General features: G+C 41.2%; 1 protein-coding gene across 8 annotated transcripts in view; it reads right to left on the bottom strand.

Moving 5' to 3' along the window:
- Positions 1 to 4,290: 4,290 nt before the first annotated feature.
- Positions 4,291 to 18,347, bottom strand: part of LOC141265436 (NFX1-type zinc finger-containing protein 1-like) — a 249,779-nt gene continuing 235,722 nt past the window's right edge. For 4 of the 8 annotated variants that reach the window (XM_073678515.1, XM_073678514.1, XM_073678518.1 and 1 more), the window contains 2 exons: positions 17,267 to 17,362; positions 4,291 to 8,150 (listed from right to left, as the gene is read on the bottom strand). In XM_073678515.1, the coding sequence (XP_073534616.1) occupies positions 6,474 to 8,150; positions 17,267 to 17,362 (1,773 nt within the window). In that variant the 3' untranslated portion in view covers positions 4,291 to 6,473. The remainder of the gene's footprint in view (positions 8,151 to 17,266; positions 17,363 to 18,347) is intronic. The other 4 variants (XM_073678517.1, XM_073678513.1, XM_073678512.1 and 1 more) reach the window with 1 other exon arrangement.

Raw genomic sequence — 18,347 nt, 5'->3', positions numbered from 1 at the left:
ATTTGCAACCTGATGGAGGTCAGTATAGATGGACTAATAGAGAAAGTCCCACACACTGCTAGAAGGCCAAATATTTTTTCAGAGCTAGATGCAGATATAAATTATTTTTAATTTCCAACCTGATGGAGGTCAGTATAGATGGACTAATAGAGAAAGTCCCACACACTGCTAGAAGGCCAAATATTTTTTCAGAGCTAGATGCAGAAAAAAATTATATTCAGTTTGCAACCTGATGGAGGTCAGTATAGATGGACTAATAGAACAAGTCCCACACACAGCTAGAAACCCAAATATTTTTTCAGAGGTAGATGCAGAAAAAAATTATATTCAGTTTGCAACCTGATGGAGGTCTGTATAGATGGATTAATAGAACAAGTCCCACACACAGCTAGAAGCCCAATATTTTTTCAGAGGTAGATGCAGAAAAAAAATATATTCAGTTTGCAACCTGATGGAGGTCAGTATAGATGGACTAATAGAGAAAGTCCCACACACTGCTAGAAGGCCAAATATTTTTTCAGAGCTAGATGCAGACAAAAAATTATTTTTAATTTGCAACCTGATGGAGGTCAGTATAGATGGACTAATAGAGAAAGTCCCACACACTGTTAGAAGGCCAAATATTTTTTCAGAGCTAGATGCAGTTATAAATTATTTTTAATTTGCAACCTGATGGAGGTCAGTATAGATGGACTAATAGAGAAAGTCCCACACACTGCTAGAAGGCCAAATATTTTTTCAGAGCTAGATGCAGAAAAAAATTATATTCAGTTTGCAACCTGATGGAGGTCAGTATAGATGGACTAATAGAACAAGTCCCACACACAGCTAGAAGGCCAAATATTTTTTCAGAGGTAGATGCAGATAAAAATTATTTTTAATTTGCAGCCTGATGGAGGTCAGTATAGATGGACTAATAGAGAAAGTCCCACACACTGCTAGAAGGCCAAATATTTTTTCAGAGCTAGATGCAGACAAAAAATTATTTTGAATTTGCAACCTGATGGAGGTCAGTATAGATGGACTAATAGAGAAAGTCCCACACACTGCTAGAAGGCCAAATATTTTTTCAGAGCTAGATGCAGACAAAAAATTATTTTTAATTTGCAACCTGATGGAGGTCAGTATAGATGGACTAATAGAGAAAGTCCCACACACTGCTAGAAGGCCAAATATTTTTTCAGAGCTAGATGCAGATAAAAATTATTTTTAATTTGCAACCTGATGGAGGTCAGTATAGATGGACTAATAGAGAAAGTCCCACACACTGCTAGAAGGCCAATTATTTTTTCAGAGGTAGATGCAGAAAAAAATTATATTCAGTTTGCAACCTGATGGAGGTCAGTATAGATGGACTAATAGAACAAGTCCCACACACAGCTAGAAGCCCAAATATTTTTTTCAGAGGTAGAGGCAGATAAAAATTATTTTTAATTTGCAACCTGATGGAGGTCAGTATAGATGGACTAATAGAGAAAGTCCCACACACTGCTAGAAGGCCAAATATTTTTTCAGAGCTAGATGCAGACAAAAAATTATTTTGAATTTGCAGCGTGATGGAGGTCAGTATAGATGGACTAATAGAACAAGTCCCACACACTGCTAGAAGGCCAAATATTTTTTCAGAGCTAGATGCAGAAAAAAATTATATTCAGTTTGCAACCTGATGGAGGTCAGTATAGATGGACTAATAGAACAAGTCCCACAAACTGCTAGAAGCCCAAATATTTTTTTCAGAGCTAGATGCAGAAAAAAATTATATTCAATTTGCAACCTGATGGAGGTCAGTATAGATGGATTAATAGAACAAGTCCCACACACAGCTAGAAGCCCAATATTTTTTCAGAGGTAGATGCAGAAAAAAATATATTCAGTTTGCAACCTGATGGAGGTCAGTATAGATGGACTAATACAACAAGTCCCACACACAGCTAGAAGCCCAATATTTTTTCAGAGGTAGATGCAGAAAAAAATATATTCAGTTTGCAACCTGATGGAGGTCAGTATAGATGGACTAATACAACAAGTCCCACACACAGCTAGAAGCCCAATATTTTTTCAGAGGTAGATGCAGAAAAAAATATATTCAGTTTGCAACCTGATGGAGGTCTGTATAGATGGATTAATAGAACAAGTCCCACACACAGCTAGAAGCCCAATATTTTTTCAGAGGTAGATGCAGAAAAAAATATATTCAGTTTGCAACCTGATGGAGGTCTGTATAGATGGATTAATAGAACAAGTCCCACACACAGCTAGAAGCCCAATATTTTTTCAGAGCTAGATGCAGAAAAAAATTATATTCAATTTGCAACCTGATGGAGGTCAGTATAGATGGACTAATAGAATGATGCTATGCCCAAAAGATTTTACTTCACTAGGTGCAGTAAAAAAATTGGTATTCTATACACAGGTGGTATATCTTGCAACACAGATAGGCTACTCCACTGACTAACACACTCTGCAATAGGCCAAAAAGGATTAGCTTTGCTAGATTCAGCCAAATGCTGTGAAAAAAACTTGCACAGCACTGGCACAGACCTGCCTGGCAAAAACTGATAGGAACTGATGTAACCTAGTCCTGAAAAGGACTGCAATTACAATTAGTCTTTACTCCCACAATCTATCTATTTAAGAGCACAGACCTGCCTGATAAAAGTCGTAGGAAATGCTGTAACCTAGTCCTTAAAAGGACTGCAATCACAACTATTCCCTACTCCCAAGCTATCTGTAGATTTGTGCGAAAATTGGCTTGAAATTAACAAGGTATAGCGCACACAGCAACAGCGGTGCCGTCTAACACGCAGCTGCAGCAGTGAGAAAATGGTGGCGACGGGGAAAATGGCTTGGTCTTATAGGGCAAGGACATGTGACATACACTGCCAATGACACATGCCCTTGCTTGTGTGAAAAAAAGCACTTCGCTCCGTGTGTGCGCTGCTGATAGGCTGACAGATTGCACCTCCCCACTGTAAATGCGGGAAAGAGAAAAAAAAATGGAGATCTTCATTATTCCTGCAGAGATCCATCCCCTGCCCCTCCCCCCGCCCCGCTGTACACTCAAACTGCGTATTAACATTAATTTTCATCATTACTGAGAAAAAATCCAGTTATGATTTTGGTGCACGAACAGTTATCGAACATAACCTCGAACAGCCGAATTTTTCTCAAATCGTTCGTGTTCGCCGAACGGCTCGAACACCGCCCAAAACAGCTCGAATTTGAGATTGGCGAACAGTTCGAGTCGAACAATGCTCATCTCTACTTTGCACACTGTAAGTAGCAATGAGCAGTAGTAGGAGGCTGGACACCATGGACTGCGGCAGTTACTTCATTCAGCAGTGAGAACAAGTCAGGCAGCATGCTATTATACTACTAATCCCAGGCTACCCGACCTGTGCTCATCGTTCGAAGAAGTCACCACTACAGCCCTAGTGCCCAACCTGCAGTCGCCAATACTTTTAGTGTGCAGAGCACAGCAGCCAGCGATGATTTAACTGCAGCACTCTGAACACTGTAAGTAGTGGTGAGCCGTGACAGAGGGAAATTGCAGCTCAGAGCATAGCGCTGGGCTGGAATAAAATGAAACTTGGCTCCACTTCCAACCGTGAACTGCTCATGACAGGGGGAATGAACAGTGAACAACTGATGTGGGCACAGGACAGGAAATAGTCTGAGGCTGATCCTACCCTCCTCTGGCCTGTGTCTGCCGTATTTACTGTGTGTATTGTACTGTAATACATTTTTTACCTTTTGCATCAAACTTTTTGTCCTTTTGCATCGATCCAGTCAATTCTAGAAAGTGAGGGGAGCTTTGCAAAAAAGGGATGTGGCTAACCACCAGTTGACAAATTTCATTTTATGCACGACAAGAACTGGCATAAATTGTTCATTTTCTGGAGCAAAGACACCCAAAAGAATTACCAAATTTATTACCAAAGACCTCAAGAACTGTGAGCCAGAACGAAACTGGCCCATGCTTTGCTGTACCATAGTTGTAGAAGAGTTCAAAAAGGACAAATGACAAAACACGAGACAAAATAAAATGGAACAGGAACAATTTTTAAGTGAAATAACATTTAATAGATAAAGTCAGTATACAATGTTCATCATTCTGCTCAATAGGCTGGACAGATGGCACTCTTGGATGGACGTGCTCGAGTAGGGTTTCACTTCTTACTATGAAAGAAAAAGAGAACCCAGCACCCCACTATGTAATGTTGTTCAATAGATTTATTTTTTCCTAAATCCAAGTGGAAAAATCAATCTGTTGAACAGTTTTGCATATTGGAGTGCTGAGTTCTCCTTTTCTATTATTCTGTCCAGGCCATTACTTTATATTTGCATTTACATTCAAAATATATGCACTCAAACTATGAGCAAGTGTGACTAACTGAGTAAATAACTGTCAGCGGGGTACAAACCAAATGGATGCTATTTACATGACATACTCAGATTTGGTCATAATCAGCAGTACCACATGGGCAGCATGGTATCATAGTGGTCAGCACTGGGCCGATTTGATGCAAAATATATACTAAGAATGATCCTGTAGTCTTTTGGATTATTTTAAATAACGGCAGGTTATACTAAACTGTTAATTAATTTATTTGAGGGTGTCTACCAGCGTATTATCCTGCAAAACTGTTATCATTGTTTGATGGAAAACTTTTTAAAAGGGACCTTGTCATGACCAAAACGCAATTTCCTGCAGACATAGGGTTAATCTGCAGGTAAATAGTGTTAAAATTATGACAGATTGCCTTACTAGACCAGAGGCTATAGGTAAAAAATGAACTTATATCCTCCCTGCGGCCACTTGCTTCCTGTAATTGGGGTCGTAATGTGAGCGGTTCCAGTCACTGCTAACTACATAGTGAGAGCGTCTCGGAAATTTGATTGACAGCCTGCCCTGCACACAAACACTGCAGAGCAAAATGTTAATCAAACTGTGTAGTGAATAGTAACTGTATACGCTTTCTGCTCCACTGAAATGACTGGAAGCGAGCGGTTACAGGGAAGATATGTTTATTTTCACCCTGTAGCCTCTGCTCTATTAATGCAGTCTATCATGATTTTAAGGCCGGCGTCACACCAGCGTATGGCATCCGATGCGAGAGCATGAGATGCCATATGCTAATGACCCTCGGCTAGTGTCCTGCTACGAGCGTGAGCCGAGTGTTAGTGCTCTTTGCTCCAGTCTTCTTGCACAGAGAGGATCGCAGCACAGCTGCAGAGGAGACGGAGAAGTCAATTTCTCCATCTCCTCTGTTGCCGGCGTCGGCGGGAATCAACCTGCACTTGGGTGATATCCGAGTGCAGTCCGATGTTTCACACGCACCCATAGACTTGTATGGGTGCGAGTGAATCGAGTCTCGCTGCAAATCGCAGCATGCTGCAATTGTTCTGTCATGTCGAATCGGCATGAGAAAATAATGGCATAGAATAACACTGCACCGAGTGCTATGTGATGTTTTATCGCATAGCACTCGGCCGTGTTATACGGTAGTGTGACCCCGGCCTAACGCTATTTATCTGCAGATTAGCCCTATAAGTATACATAGAATTTTTGGGATATAACAGATTTCTTTTAAACATACCCTTATGTAAGGTTTTAACAGCAGCATGACTGTGAAAGTGGATGATTAATTCAGCATACATCACTACCTTGTATGAACAGTGGCAACAGTCAAAACTGCAGGTAGACTCCTTTTAACAAAGATGAGGACCTTACTTTTGATAGATGGATTTAGAGAAACTGGGTTTCTGGCAGAAGACTAGTATACATGTATATGGTTTAACACTGATAAATATAAGGATACACATCTGAGATAAGAAAACACCCATCACCACTATATACTAAATACTGCGTAAATCTGACATGTAAAAGGACTCGAGTTATTAGTGAAAAGTCAACTGTAGCAACCTGTGTCAGGCAGTTGCAATCAAGGCAAGTAAGATCAAGGATGTACTAAAAAGGGACAAAATGCCCTTGATCAGAGCATCCTTCCACCTCTACAAAAATCATTAATACGATCACACATAGAGTCTCATATACAGGTTTGTACCAATGTAGTAGAAAGAAATGTTAGTTTAATTACACATTTAGAAGTAACCTAATTGCTATGAATACATATTTCAAAGGTCAATACAGATATATCTCTCATGATCAATATGGTAAATTTAACATCCACTAAATCTAGAGGAAAAAGATTATTCTTTACTGTAACTGCAGTGAGGCTCTAGAACTTGGTGCAAGAAAATGTGGCCATGGTTAAATTACTGAGAAAGTTCTTAATCCTATTCCTGAAAGTAATAATATTATAAATTATATGTACTAGATTACTGTAAAGGGGTAGACTGGGGGTGCAGATTTTAAGAAATCCCCTGTTTTTTACCCTGAACTTTTGAAATGAGGCATAGCTTTTGACACAGAAGGATTTTGAGGTTACGGCCCCCAGAATGGCACATCATCACCACCACGAACGTCTTCGGCGATTCTGGCTGAATCGAGGAAAAAGTGAAGAGGTACCTGACTGCCTAGAATGAAAGGAGTAGTTGGAGTTATGTCTGACCGGGGGAGAGTCTGGGGTGCGGTCAGGAACAAGCATGTTCATACTAAGAATACTGCTTTCCTTGGTTAATATAGAAATAATGTCTTGCAGTTCCTTGTTTCCTGCTACCTCCTGAAACGTTTTCAATTTTACGTACTCCTTTATGTTTTGATAATTTTTGTAATCTTTGTATGTAAATGTGGCCACATCGGTTTGTGATACATCTAGATGGAGATCTTTAAGTTTGCCTTTACAAGCTCCGATTTTAAATAAAAGTTTTAGTTTTTCATTTGCTAGTATCATTTGTGCAATTGTCTTTTGCATGCTCTCAATTGCATTCATCATTTCTCTAGAATTATGCACCTGAGAAAATATAGCTTCATTTTTTTGGACAAACATTTTCAACTCAGACTGCCATTTTTCAACTACACTTGTTTCCTCTGTGTGCAGGGAACATTTCACATTCTGGTAAATGCTGGAATATCTGTTTATACCATATTTGACTTTAGAACACAGAACATGGGTTTCTGTTGTACGCAGTAGCTTTGCATACTGCGTTTTTTCTATTCTTATTCTAAGGCATGTGTCGCAGGGTCCCACAAATAAATTATCATCTTCCGAATTTTCAACTTTTAAAAAAATACCAGACTTCAAAAAGCATTCAATCAAGAATTTGTGACCACATATGAGAGTTATAGGGACATTTGTAGTACACTGTATAGGACAGGAAGTCCCACAAAAATTGCCACAGGGATGGCCACAAGGAAAGGTTTTAGCCTTACAAGGCTCTCTGCAATCTGATCTTACTGGAGTCTTTGAACATGCTAAATCTTGAATGTGTCCACATATAGGAATTGTTTTTGGCACCAATTCCAGACAGGCCCCACAAGGCTCACTACATATTTTCTTACACTTGTGACCTTTAGTACAGACGATCTTGAGACAAGGCTTTCCACACTTAACTTGTGTATGTTTAGGATCATAAGGGTGGCATCGAAGGGCACAAACATGCCCACAATCTAAACGATGTTCACAAGGTATCATGCATCCACCTTCTGGGACATTACCAAAATCTTCAGAAGACGACAAGTAATTTGTGGTGTTTGGATGATTGACACATTGCACCTCAAGTTCTTTCCCAATTTGTCCATTTTCTTTTAGCACATCACTGATTTTTTTCCAGAGGGGAACTTTTGATAGCATCTGCATGTTCCCTATACAGTATAATCCTTTCTTGGCTCTTGATAAAGCAACACATACCCGGTTTGGTATTTTAAGAAAACCAACATTGCCAAACACGTTACTTCTTACCAGTGAGAGGATGATAATATCATTTTCCTCTCCTTGGTATTTATCAACCACACATACCCTGACACCCTGAAACTGAGCTTTGGGCATCATTTTCTGCAAACAATGAAGCTGTCCAGAATAAGTAGTGAGTATTGTTATCTGGGATGGAGAGTAGCCTTGTTGTATGAAATAGAAGCAAAGTGACTTCACAAAAGCAGCTTCATGGACATTCTGACGACTCTTGCCTTCACTGATTTGGTGTTCAGGATGGTCGTGATCCACAAAAAAAAGATTTTGGCAAACACCCTATGTGAGATAAGAAATAGGTAGGTGATAGTAAGTATTTTGGAAACAAAATTATGCATTCAAAAAATGAACTATACATTATTAACATGTAAGAGGACTGAAAATGAATATGCCACCGATCCAGCTCAGATATATCCTTTACAATTGCTGTAGCTCACTTAGAGCCCATTGAGGTAGAGATACTACCTGATGGTTACCTGATTGTTTGCCGTATTGCAATACAAATGTCATATTGTGTTATGATGTCCTATGCTGTGCTATGTGATATATTGCGATATGTTATGCTGAGTACTGACAGTAATGTGTTATTGCTCAGTAGTGTTATGCTTCTTTCAGTTAGGTACTCCAGATTACAATATCATATAGATGCTTATGTTATATTGCTATGTCAAGACGGCGTCATGCTCCATCATACTTATGCGCGTCACTCCATAATATGTGCGGCCACTCTACAGGGCAACAGCTGTTTTTTAACCCCATTTTAAAGGTAATATCTCTTTTTACTATTAACTATGCTGTTTAGCCTCTTATTTATTATAGCATGCACATTATGAAAAGGAATCTGATAACTAGAGATAAATATGGGTCATCTACTGTTAGACTGGCATCCCTTTATCTTCATGTATATTGCCCCCTATTATGTATGCATTATATGGGCAAATCATGGACCTTTAGTCCGCGTCCCCTCATTTTGTAATAGAAGAAATATGGTGGGCATATACCGGTCAAAACAAATTTCATGCTACATGGTAAAAGAGACTGAATATCATATAGATAACATGGCACAGAGATATTTTTAAGTGAAGCAAATGTGATTTATTGATGCAGCAAAGAATATCTGTTCATGAAACAGGCCAATGTTTCGGTCAGAATGACCTTTGTCATGGCCTACAAAAATATACATATAAAAGGAAATTGTAAAAATCAGATAATTTTTAACAAAATATAACATAAATATGACTATGTTCACACGTTGTGTTTTTGCTTTTTTTTATGCAGGCAAAACCTGCTCTCGGCAGTAAAGAAGCTGCTTAAAAAAGCAGGTTTTTACTGCGTTTTTTAGGTACATTTGTTTCTTGAGCATGCTGATACTGTTTAGTGTCTGTTGTTCTGTTGTTTTCTGCACCAAAAGCGCAGCAAAACCTGATACCTGCGTTTTTGCTGCATTTTTGCTCTTACTCATTGCTTTCTATGGGTGAGAAACGCTGCAAAAACGCTGAAAGAAGTGACATGATGCAGTTTTCAAAAAATGTAGCAGTTTTCCAATTCAGTCGGGAAAAAAAAACAATTTGTGTGCATGAGATTTCTGAAATCTCACAGTTTTTCCTGATACTGTAAAACGCATCTTTTAATTTGCATAAAAAAGCAGCAAAAACGCAACGTTTGAACAGGGATTATAAGTATTCTGCTTAGTCAAAAACAAGTGGAAATAAATAGTATAACAGCCAAAAGAAAAACAATCAAAGAACTTAGTGACACAAACCATTTGGACAGACACTGAGCTCTGTCGCTATATGAACACTTGTTCTTTGATTATTTTTTCTTTTGGCTGTTATACCATTTATTTCCACTTGTTTTTGACTAAGCAGCATATTTATATGTATGTTACAAATTATCTGTTTTAAACAATTTCCTTTTGTATGTATATTTTTGTAGGCCCTGATAAAGGTCATTCTGCCCGAAACGTTGGCCTGTTTCATGAACAGATATCCTTTGCTGCATCAATAAATCACGTTTGCTTCACTGGAAGATATGAAGATATCTCTGTGTCGTGGTATCTATATATTATACCCTCATTTTGTAAGGCACCTTTTAGATTCATCTATGTGTTATGATATCTATCTAATAAAGATTTTTACTGTTTTGAACATTTTTTCATTTCTTTTGCCTGGAGTTTTACTTTCTGGCACTGAGCGGGCCCCACAGCTCAGGAGCGGTGTCCTGTCACTCACTGAGCGCAGCTCCAGAGTCGCTCATTCTCCCTGGCTCCTCGGCAGCAGCAGTCGCATGAATTACAGTGGGGGACACCTAGGAGAGGTGAGTACATGGATTTTATTATTTTATTCTTATTTTTACAGGTGGGGACACCGGGAGCAGACTACTGCTACCCTCATCATGGTCCCTGCTGGTGCTGATCACAGCGCCAGCAGGGAACAATGATGAGGGTAGTGTTCAGCACCCGGCGCTTGGGAACATAGTGTGATCCTGATGTGGCACACATGCTGCACACGGATGCAACACATAAAACACACATGGACACATGGGCACAGTAATTGTAATAGTGCAGTAATAATAAAAATGGTAATACATTTGTAAGGCCTAGTTCCAGTAAGTTAGTAAGTTAGTGTACTGTTAGTGTAGGGAGTACAATTGGGGGAGAAAGGTTGAACTTGATGGACCTAGATCTTTATTCAACCTATGGGGAGCACAGAAGCTTGTTGTTGTGAGTGAATAGTGTTTCTACTGGCAGGGAGAAGATTAGCCACTAGTGATAAGCGAGCACTAAAATGCTCGGGTGCTCGAAGCTCGGGTCGAGCACATTGGAATACTCGGGTGCTCGACCCGAGCAACGAGCCCAATGTAAGTCTATGGGAAACTCGAGCATTTTTCTGGTGGCCCCCCCCGGCGGTCTTCAGAAGGTCAAAAATTGCCCAAATCAATGGGAACAGTGCTCAATTAAACATCAGGCAGGCAGAATATATAGGCAGACAGGCAGGCAGGGTATAAAGGAGGGTGCATGAAAAACATAGCAGGGCACTTGGAACACACTAGTGCCCTCCGATTTTCATGCACCCGTCTCTTTAAAAAAGCCGGCCTACAATTCATCAGCGGCATACACCGGTACCCGACAATTTAGAACAGAAAGAATAGAGCATCACATATAGATTAGATAGATAGAAACATGTCAGTCACATATATAATAAGTACAGTGACAGTGTTGGCTACAAGTACAGTAACCAACACTGTCACTGTACTTATTATATATGTGACTGACATGTTTCTATCTATCTAATCTATGTGTGATGCTCTATTCTTTCTGTTCTACATTGTCGGGTACCGATGTATGCCGCTGATGAGTTGTTGGCTTTTCATGTTTCACTGTGAGCACTGTTCCCATCGATTTGGGCAACATTACAGTGAGTGGCAGACAATCCCTGCATGATTGGTGCTCTAAATAGCGCCAAACATGCAGGACGGGGACCTGAGCTCCTGCCCGAGCATCGCGCAAGTACTCGGCGAGCTCCGAGCATCTCGAGTACTGAGATGCTCGGGCGAGTACAGAGCATGCTCGGTCATCACTATTAGCCACCATAAGAGAAGCCTATTTCTGACTGGTCTGGATTGCCACATTAGACACTCTACATGCTGAATCGTGAGTCTAAAACCAAATGTTGCACAACAGGAGCTGTCAAGAAATGTGACCATGTAGAGGGCTGTCAAAAGCACTGTGAGTGTGTGCTGTGATGCACTATGCGATACACAGACTATGCCAGAGTGTAAGAAGTGATGCTGAGGAGATTACCCCATCTCCAGCTCAACTACCTGTTAAGGGTTTGTTAGTGTCAACCCATTCTTTCATATCAAATTTCTACATCTGTTTAGACTTGTTTTCTCATGTATTTTTCTGTAACCACTAAGCACGTTGCCTCATGATAGTTGTTAGAGAGGTTCTTCGGTAATAGAAAAAAGAATGATTCAAGGAAATGTCATTATAAATACTTTTAATTAGAAAATCAATAAAAGATATCACTGAAAAAGAAAAATTAGCAGCCATACTCGCAATATCATGTCCAGACACAAATGCCAGAGCTCACTTTTTATGTAAGTTTTATGACAGCCTCATTCTGGCTCTCATAGACTAATAGCGAGAGCTTGTGATCGTCACTTCTGACTTACGGTCATTCAGAAGTTGCGGTTACAAGATGGCGCCATGGGACAAGAGCGGCATTGATAAAAGGTGATGACAACGATGGATAAGTTTTACACTTTCTACGTGTTATTAGGTGTTTGTTTTCCACTGTTGCTACTCCTCATTTTTCGGTTCTAACCGTTGTAACATGGCCGCCGGACAGGTCCTCGAGGGAGATATGTATCATCAATGTTGGTAGCTTCAGTGATGTAAGCCTGGAAAAGCAGGCTCCGGCATGTATAATGCTAAGAGAGTTAATATGGCATGTCCAGGGCTGGGTGTACGAATAGTCAGAGAGATAGGGGGGGACTGGCTACTCACATATCCCCACCCCATGGTATGATACAGCAGATATAATGAAGTCCAGCTGTATCATTAGTGGTGTGTGAAAAGACCTTGTGTAGCTCAGTGTCTGCTAGAGATTGAGTGAAGGTCTGGCATTTAAAGGGGTGAACCCGTGCTATATATGGACTGTTTATTTTTAGTTTTGATGCTGTTATACCTTTTGTACCCAGAAGAGGCTGTTTTTGTTAGTTAAGTTGGACGGTTTATGGACATTTAATGAACTGCAAGTTTGTTTTGAACCAACTAATTGGACCCATGTGTGTGTGTGTGCACCAGCGTCTACCAAAGATATGATCCCTTACAATTGGTGGAGAATGCGGGCAAAAAATTCCAGATGACACAGGTGATTGCCATCTGGAACATGTATGTCCTGGGTCAAGGCAGTTGTAGCAGTGCAAGTGCGGTCTGAAGCCATGAAGGAGTTAATCAAGCAGTTGGCTCAGGCTAACATCTAGCTGCAGCAGCAGCAGGTCCTGCAGGAGACCAGCACACTCTTGATACAACAGATGGAACTCCTGGCAGAGGCTGTCCGCGGCAGGGAAACCGCTCCTCCCCAAGTCAAGGTGATGATTCACACGTAAGGAAGACGGTAAGGAGAGCCTTGCAAAAAGTGACCTCGGGTGATGATGTCGAGGCATCCAAGGGCCCAGGAAATGTCTGACTTGTTGCCGAAGACCCCATCTAATAACGTGATTTGCTCGTATTATGCATATCCTGCTTACGGTGTTGACCCTCAACCCAGCTCGGGGCCGCAGGTATGTCCCATATAAGTAAACAGTGTGCCAATGACTGGTCTATTGGACTCGAGAAGTTTGGTAACCCTAGTAAGGGCCACACTTCCTCATTGGCTGATTCCTAGGAAGGTGGAGGGTGTCCGCTGTATCCAAGGGGACGCTAAAGACTACCCTATGGCCCTAGTGATCATTGACACAAGCTGTGGCACCAAATCCCATGAGGTTGGAATAGTCAAGGACCTATTACACCCTGTGATAATAGAGCAGGACTTTACCATTATTTTTGGACTTGTAGGGGAAAGTGGGTTGCCTGATTACTCAGACGACAGCCAGGTCACGCTTAGAGAAAACTCCACGCAGCCCAAGTCTGATGGGTTTTCATTTTGTGTGTTGGTTGGCGATGAGGATGAGGCAGCATCACCTGAGGCCCACATCTCCAAGCTAGGGGTGTCCAGGGAAAACTTTGGCACTGCCCAATTCAGGGATATAACTTTTAAAGGAAAGTTTGATAATGTAACTATACTAAATTGGGTTGCTCATGAGCTGTGGGTCAATGCCAAATATCCTTATTTTGCTATAAATGGGGAATTATTATATCATGTCACCAAGCAGAAGGGTGAGGTGATCGAGCAGTTGTTGATACAAGGACCCTACAGAAGCAGGGTGCTAGACATGGCCCATACTCATGTCTTAGATGGCCATTTGGGGGTAGACAAAACCCAGGAACGGATCCTTCAGAGTTTCTACTGGCTAGGCTGTTACAGAGAGATCGTGAATTATTGTAGGTCCTGCCCCACCTGCAAACTAACCTCCCCGGTCACTCACTTTCGTAGTCCCTCAGTGCCTTTACCCATCTTTGAGTTCCCTTTTTGATTGCATAGCGACAGGTCAAGTCCACCAGAGGGCACCAGCATATCCTGGTAGTACTTGATTATGCTACACAGTACCCAGAGACGGTACCATTAAGGAAATATTCCGCTAAGAGTATAGCCCAAGAGCTTGTCCATATCTTTTCCAGAACAGGACTGCCGAAAGAGATCCTAATGGACCAAGGACTCCATTGATGTCAAAAGTAATGAGACAGTTGTGCAAATACCTGCAGTTCACACAACTCAGGACCTCGGTGTATCATCCACAGACTGACAGTTTCATGGAAAGATTTAATAAAACCTTGAAGGCCATGCTAAAGAAGGTTGTAGAGAAGGATGGCTGAGACTGGGACTGTCTACTGTTGTACATGATATTTGCCATCAGAGAAGTTCCCCAGGGCTCAATAGGGTTTTCCCCTTTTGAGCTTTTGTATGGCCGACACCCCCGTGGCCTTGAGGATATAGTGAAGGAGACCTGGGAAGCAGAGACTACACCCTACAGGAGCATGATCAAGCAGGTAACCCAAATGCATGAAAGGATTGCTGAAGTGATGCTCATCCTGAGAAAACACCTTCTCCAGGCGCAAGAGGCGCAGTTAAGGGTGTAGAACTGGTAGACAAGTGTAAGACAGTTCATACAGGTATCCATGGTGGAGAGTAAATTTCTGACCAAGTGGCAGAGCCCGTAGATAGTGGTCGAAAAGTTTAGTGAGGTGAACTATAAAGTCAACCAACGGGGATGAAGGAAGCCCTACCAGATATACCATGTTAATCTGATCAAGCCATGGCAAGAAAGGAAGCCCGTGGAAGCTCTATATTTGGTGACTAAGTCTGAAGATTACGTAAATGATATGAACGTGGCAGAGATGTTGTCACGGGCACAGAAGCAGGTGTTGAGAATTGCTTCAAAACATAGACATGTTTTCAGAGTTGCCTGGTTGTACTCGGGACTTGTCCAGGTGAATTTGAAGCCATATAGGATTCCCAAAGCTCGCCGAGAGGTAATCTGGGAGGTGATGCAGATGTTAAACCTAGGAGTCATTGAAGAGTCCAACAGCGGCTGGTTTCATAGTCTTGGTGACTAAACCAGATGGAAAATGGCGGTTCCGCAATGACTACTGGAAGCTGCATGAAGTCTCGGAATTTGACACATATATAATGCCCCATATAAACAAGCTCATTGAGAGGCTAGAGCCAGCCAGATATATTAACACTCTGGACGTCACAGAAGGGTATTAGCAGATTCCTCTATCCAAAGATGCCAAGGAGAAGACGGCCTTTTCAACGCCAGACGGTTGTTTCTAGTATGTCAAGATGCCATTTGGGTTGCAAGGAGCTCCAGCCACCTTCCAGAGAGCCAAGGACCGAATCCTAGCTCCACACAAGAAGTACGCAGCAGCCTACCTAGATGACATGGTGATCTTCAGCCAGGATTGGGGAAACCATCTAGGCAAAATCTAGGTGATATTTAATGATTAAAGTAAGGCGGGGTTTTCCATCAACCCAAAGAAATGTGCGATGGGGATGGAAGAATCCAAGTACTTGAGCTATGTAGTAGGCAGGGGCAAGATCAAACCCCAAATGAATAAGGTTGACACAATCCAGAATTGGCAACATCCGCTCTCAAAGAAGCAGGTCAGAGCGTTTCTGGAAATCGTGGGCTACTACCGTCGGTTCATCCCTAACTTCGCCATGATAGCGGCACTTCTGACAGACTTCCTTAAGGGTATTAAGCCGGCTATGGGCAACTGGTCTCCAGAAGCTGAGACAGCATTCCAGGAACTGAAGCTAGCCCTGTGTAAACAGCCAGTGCTGGTGGCTTCCGACTTCTCCAAGGATGCATCACATGTCGGATAAGGTGCCGTTTTGTCTCAGGAAGTGAACTGCGAAGAACACTCGATAATGACCCTGAGTCGGATACTATCTCCCTGTGAGAAAAACTACTCCATCGTGGAGAAGGAGTGTTTAGCCATGAAGTGGGCGTTGGACACTTTAAGATATTACCTATTAGGCAGGAATATAGAACCTAGAAAAATTGGAGTGGGACACCCAACATATCAAAAACAACAAGATTGTTGTATGATTTTAAAAAGTCACTTTTATTTGGTAGAAACATTAAAAAATGTATGTGTATAAAAAGATAATGGACAAGGTCATATAGGGTAGGAAATACATGAACAGCAATGGCGGCAAAAAATATGTGGGTCCCCCGGGGACAAGGTACAATAATCCCATCAATAGATTCATAAATCATAGAGCAATTAGGATAATATATCCACAGTATATACAAATATAAAGCATTTCTGCAAGCTCAGAATCTAAAGATGAAGAAAAAGATGGCCACTGCTCAAGGTGAAAGAGGAAATGGCCAAAGTCGAGAAACAGTTCAAAATAGGGAACTCACCCATGGAGACTGGGGTAGCCACGTAGCCGTGCTGTATTAAGCAGGAAGTTCAGGTTAGTGTTAAACCATGCTCCACTGATCCAGGAGAAGAAGGGGAACAATGCCCGAGTGACCAGGTGATTCCGAGCACTTCAGTATTTTAGCTTCCATGTAGAGCATAGACCCGGGAAACTACATGGCAATGCTCACACTCTGTCAAGGGTCCACTGATTGATGACTGAAGGTGCCAAGCCCCACAGCTTTGGACAGAAGGGGGGGCATGTAAGTTGGCCACTGGACAGGTCCTTGAGGAGAGATATGTATCATCAAGGTTGGTAGCCACAATGATGTAATCCCGGAAAAGCAGGTTCAAGCACATATAGCACTGAGAGAGTTAATAAGGCATGTCCAGGGCCAGGTTTATGAGCAGTCATGGTGGGACTGGCTGCTCACATATCCCCACCCTGAGTTGTGAGACAGCAGATATAAAGAAGTCCAGCTGTATCATTATTGATGTGTGTACAAGGTGAAAAGACCTTGCTTGTGAGGCTCAGTGCCTGCTAAAGGCTGAGTGAAGGTCCATGCTGTATAAGGACTGTATATTTTTTTTTTGGTGCTGTTATACGTTTTGTACCCAGAAGATACTGTTTTTGCTTGTTAAACTGGATGGCTTATGGGCATTTAATAAATCGCACGTTTCTTTTCAACCATAGAATTGGACCACTGTGTGTGCACCAGCGTCTACCCGAGAGCTGATCCCTTAACCCCCTAGATTTCAATCCTTTTTCTGTTCTTGAGTCTGAAGGACACATGTTAAGCATGATCTTTAAAAACTGCAAGTTTTCTTGATTATTATGAAAAAAGTTAAATATTACCTTTACGTTGTCATATTTGTCTACAGATTCATGATTCTCCAGTCTATCATAAATGTGTGGTGTTAGTAGCTTTGCTATTTCTGGCCTCATTCGATGCTGCAAAAAGAAAAATTTATATAGTTTGAGAGACACATAAAATAGAATATCTTTCAAAGTTAGGAATATACTAAAATAGTAACCTTGTAAAACAGCAAGACTAAGTGAGAAAAAATATAAATCAACCTTTTTCCATTTTAACTTCTTAATTATCAAAAAAAAAACAACAACATATTTGGCTTCTTAAAGTCCCGAACTATAATACAAGGTTTTCATTTAACCTACCCGGTGAACGCCAGAATTACTATTTTTCTTTTGTTTTACCCTACAAAAATATAACAAATAGCAATCATAAAGTCACTCGAGCACAATTTTACCTACTAAAACTAGTTTATAATGTAAAGTTAAAGTACTTACACACTTCAGTTGGCAGAAAAATAAAGCATTTCCACCGAGTGCACTAACGCATTCTGTGATGAGCTCTTCTTTTTATCTAAATATGTTATCAATAAACTTATGTTGAATTAAACTTGTCATTCTAAGGAGAGCCAATCACAGATGAAGGGAAAAAGCACTTAGATGATCATTTCAGCCATCAAAGGGGATCTCAGCATCTATGTAAAGGTGGAGAAGTTGTCCCAACCCCCTATCTGAAGACTTCTCTAATGTTATTGTATGGATTTGCTGTTTTTAGGTGACATAGTTATGTGATTTTACTGTCATTAGTCTGCAAGCAGATTATTAGCCTAGGACAGGGTTAACAGTTAGTGTCAGCCCAGGTGGGGAGGAGTTACATGGGCACTTTGTATAGGATGCTAGTCCTGTTAGTCAGTTGTGAGACAGTTATTGAAGTAATAGAAAGCATTATATAGCTACAGGCCACAAGTCAAAGTGTCCTGCGATAGAGAATCAAAAGGGAAAGTGCAGAGAAGTGTTACAGATGGGGCCCCTCAGACAGCCTGTAAACTGCCTACTGGGAAAAATTGAGAGCTCCTATTGCTGAATTTGCAATTATCAGTCTGAAGCATCTATTGCACGCTAATTT

Source organism: Phyllobates terribilis, unplaced genomic scaffold (genome assembly GCF_046119375.1).
Source record: "Phyllobates terribilis strain yellow unplaced genomic scaffold, ASM4611937v1 Scaffold_4__5_contigs__length_816908805, whole genome shotgun sequence".
Lineage (NCBI taxonomy): Eukaryota > Metazoa > Chordata > Amphibia > Anura > Dendrobatidae > Phyllobates > Phyllobates terribilis.
The sequence above is the reverse complement of the archived record's forward strand: the minus strand, read 5'-3'. Positions and strand labels throughout refer to the sequence as shown.